The sequence below is a fragment of the Oratosquilla oratoria genome, unplaced genomic scaffold, assembly GCF_046742065.1.
Source record: "Oratosquilla oratoria isolate Oo_2021 unplaced genomic scaffold, ASM4674206v1 SCAFFOLD55, whole genome shotgun sequence".
Classification (NCBI taxonomy): domain Eukaryota; kingdom Metazoa; phylum Arthropoda; class Malacostraca; order Stomatopoda; family Squillidae; genus Oratosquilla; species Oratosquilla oratoria.
Genome location: NW_027467719.1, coordinates 1,702,142 through 1,706,166, shown reverse-complemented (window position 1 = coordinate 1,706,166; position 4,025 = coordinate 1,702,142). Strand labels below are relative to the sequence as shown.

Sequence of the window (4,025 nt, the reverse complement as noted above, 5' to 3'; positions counted from 1 at the left end):
CCAAGTCTTCATATCCGAGCTTGACACCAAGTTCTAATAGTTTAGGTCTCCCATCGCAAGTACATACAATTGGTCAACTTAATACTATCTGTACAATAAAACAAGATTAATATTCAAATCACATAAAATTTTATCAAAATATTTCCCATACTCTTCTGGTTCATTAAAATTGATACATAGGGTATCACAACAGTCATTTTTACAAAACTGAAATTTAACCTTCTTCATATCATTTAAATGACCTATCAATTCTTCCCTATCTTCTAAGTGATTTTTTTTTTTTTTTCCACCTGCAGAATCAATTACCCTATATGGACCTGAGTACCTTGGTGAAAGTTTATTATGGGGTGCAAGTAGTTTGACCATGACTAAATATCCTATTTTTAAATCTAGTGTATGCGCTATTTTGTGTTGTTGCTTTTTCATCTCTTGTGAATACTCCTGCATATGTTCCCTAACTCTTTGGTGAATACTTTGAAAAGTATTTATCCTATTTGATATATAATTATCTATATTATATACAGGTTTCTGCTCTGCATTCAAGATTTCATATGGAAGAGTTTTGTCTTCCCCAAAAATAATAAAATGAGGTGTTTCACCTGTTGATATATTAATTTTTTTTTTTCAGAGTACATTTAACACAAGGATTCCAAGTATCCCCAGTTATACTATGAGGACTTATCATACTTCTAAGACATGTAATAATTTTCTTATATAACCTCTCTGCAACTCCATTACTTTGTGGATGATTTACTAAAATATTTACTCTCTTAATCTTAAATAAACTACATAATTTTCCAAGAATTTGTTATTAAAATCAATTCCATTATTTGAAACTAAGATCTTAGGTGTAGTGAAATTACAAATTATTTGATCATAGATTACTGAAGCAATAGTTTCAGCTTTTTTATTTAGAATATGTTGTAAAATACAAAATCTTGAAAAATAATCAATTGCAGCAAATACATATTTATATCCATTCTCAGACATAGGTAGCGCCAATGTATTTATGTGAACTCTTTCCCAAGGTTACTGTGGAATGGGATAGATTATGATAGGAGCAGGTTTTGGTGTATTTCCTTTCACCTTAAAACGTTAAAAGATATATCTATATAATCACATATCTTTCTTCATACCTGGCCAAATGTATTTAAGCTGTGCCTTTCTATAAGTTTTATCCTTCCCTGGATGTAAACTACAATCACTATCATGAAGTAGCTTCAATATCTCCTTTACAAGAGTTTGCGATATTACCAACTGATTTACTGGACCTCTAGAAATATCTTTCACACTTACAACTGTTTTTCTATACAAAAGTCCATTAGTCAAATGAAATTCCTCTATATTATACCCCTTTGGTAGTTTTGGGGGATTTCCTCTTGGGTTCATCAAATACTTGGATAATGAGTCACATGTCTTATCATCCCTCTGTTCTCTTATAAGCATTTCCTCATCTAAGGTTACTAACTCTTCTATACTACAAACAAAATTAATCAACCCTGTCATTGGTTGGCTAATATTTCTAGAAAGGGGATCTGCCGCAACATTCTCTCTATCCGGAATATATTCAAATTTAACTTCATAGCACTGAAGTACCGCAAACCATCTAGCGAGTCTGCCCCTAAGATTCTTATGCTTAAATAATTTCTGAATAGCTGTATGATCAGTCCACACTCTGGATATCCCAATATCATATCTCTAAAACTTTCTAATGAATATATCACTGCTAATGTTTCTCTTTCTGTTATAGAGTAGTTTCTCTCTGCATCATTACAAAGTCTAGAAGTGTAAGCTATTGGTTTCAAAGTTCCATTTCTCTCTTGCATAAGTATTCCTCCTAATCCTATGTCAGATGTATCAGTGTAAAGAGTGAATTCTTTATCATAGTCTGGAAATATTAAAATTGGAGAACTTGTGAGTTTATCTTTCAACTTGTCAAAAGCTTCCTATTGTGCAGGTCCCCACATGAGCTTTGAGTTATTCCTCAACAAAGAACTTAATGGATTTGCAATGTCAGCATATCGATTGATAAATTTTCTATAATATCATGTCAATCCCAAGAAACTTCTAACTTTTCTACATTGTTTGGAACTGGAGAATTCTTTACTATTTCAACCTTTGAATTCACTGTACTAAGTCCATGTTTGTCTATCTTATGTCCCAAATAAATAACACTGTCCTGCAAGAACTTACATTTTTCAAGTTTCACTTTCAATCCTGCTTCAACTAGTCTTGAGAATATCAAATCTAATTTCTTAAAGTGCTCAACCGCTGTCTGGGAAACTACTAAAATATCATCTAGGAATACACTGGCAGTGTTTCCTAACAACCCATCTAGAATTGTATTCATTAATCTCATAAAAGTTAATGGACTATTACATAACCCAAATGGCATTCGTTTGAACTCATAATGTCCCGTTGGAGTAGAAAATGCTGTGAACTCTCGTGAGTCTTCATGCAACTCTATTTGTCAAAAAGCAGATTTGATATCTATAGTGCTAAAATATCTATTCTCAGTTCCCAAACTTCTGAGAATGTCCCCTATTACTGGTAATGGTAACCTGTCACGAATGGTGTGCTTATTCAATTCCCTATAATCAATAACTAGACGCATAGTGCTATCTCATTTTGGCACCAAATATCAAAGGAAAGTTCCACTCACTTTTACTATGTTCAATAATATCCTGCGATAACATTTCAGTGATCAGCTTATCTACTATTGCTAATTTAGAGGAACTATGTAGGCAGGTATATAAATAGGCTGTATTCCTGGTTTTAATTAATCTGAAGTTTTAAAACAGTTGTTTTGCCTAAGGAGTCCCCTGGCAAAGCAATTGCTTTATTGTGCTTCACGAGCAAAACAACTAAACTTTCACCCAACTCAAGACAATTAGTAGGTTCTAATTGATTCTTGTATTTCTTTCTTAACTTTATTTCCTCCTGAACTGAACAGATTGATGAAATTGGTAATTCCACCTCCTCAGTACTCTCATTTAAAATCTTGATGGGTTTTGTACACACCTAAAAAACATCCTATTTGTGTACCTTTTCTTAAGATTATATCCTTATTCAAAGTATTAATAATTAATATTTCTACCATGTTCTTATTTGACTTATAAATCCCTGAGTCCAATTTCAAACCTTTTAATCTAATTGATTCTGAAATGGTTAAAATTTCAGAGCCTACAGTGACCCCTTTCAACTGCAAATCTACCTTGTTAATTGCTCTGGAGTGTAATAATGTCAACTTTATCACGCCACCATCCGCAATTTGCAAGTCTTCATTTGTAGTTGATGAATTAGTAATTTCTGGGATTTCTTGAACATCTGAGTTGGGTTCACTATATATGGCTTTACTTTCATTTGGTCTGGACCGCTCGGCCTCGTTATCTAAAGTAAAATTGTTATCTTTCCCATCTATTCCTAGGGATTAATTGATTCTTGTCACTGGTCTTAAGTCTGGTTGATTTGAAAATGGGATTAATTGTGATTTTACTAAGATCCATAAGTCATCAGGACATATGACCATGTTCTTTTTTTCTCATAGTTGGAAATCCTATCAATAAATCTCCTGGAAAAACAGATTCTTCTACAACTATCACTAGAATGTGCAAATGTTCATTTGTATATAAGATAACTTCTAGTTCAACCTTACCTCATGCCTTTAACTGATTTCCAGTTACTCCTTGCAATGAGTAATGGATTGGTTCCAAGACCTTCATACCTGGTTTCAACTGGTTTAAAACTCTTCTAGTTATAACATTAACTACAGATCCTGTGTCAATAAATATTTGAATAGGTTTATTGAACCCTCTACCAGCAATGAGAGGTCCTACATAAGTCCTTCCAATTGTAATTGTCAGTTTATTTCTATCTTTGATGTTGGAGTTTCTTTCATCCTTCTATCACTCTTATCCATAACACAATACTGTCTGTTTGTATATATATGGGAAGTTCTAGAATATAAGTTTATTCTGTGTCTGGGGTTTTTCCTCTTGTTTCCTGGTGCATACGAAATTTCTACA

The 4,025-nt window shown here is 32.9% G+C and overlaps 1 protein-coding gene across 1 annotated transcript in view; it reads left to right on the top strand.

The window, feature by feature from the left end:
• Positions 1–24, top strand: part of LOC143023699 (uncharacterized) — an 18,825-nt gene extending 18,801 nt beyond the window's left edge. The window contains exon 2 of the mRNA XM_076182309.1: positions 1–24. This exon is cut by the window's left edge and continues 17 nt beyond it. Within this exon, the coding sequence (XP_076038424.1) occupies positions 1–24 (24 nt within the window).
• Positions 25–4,025: the final 4,001 nt, after the last annotated feature.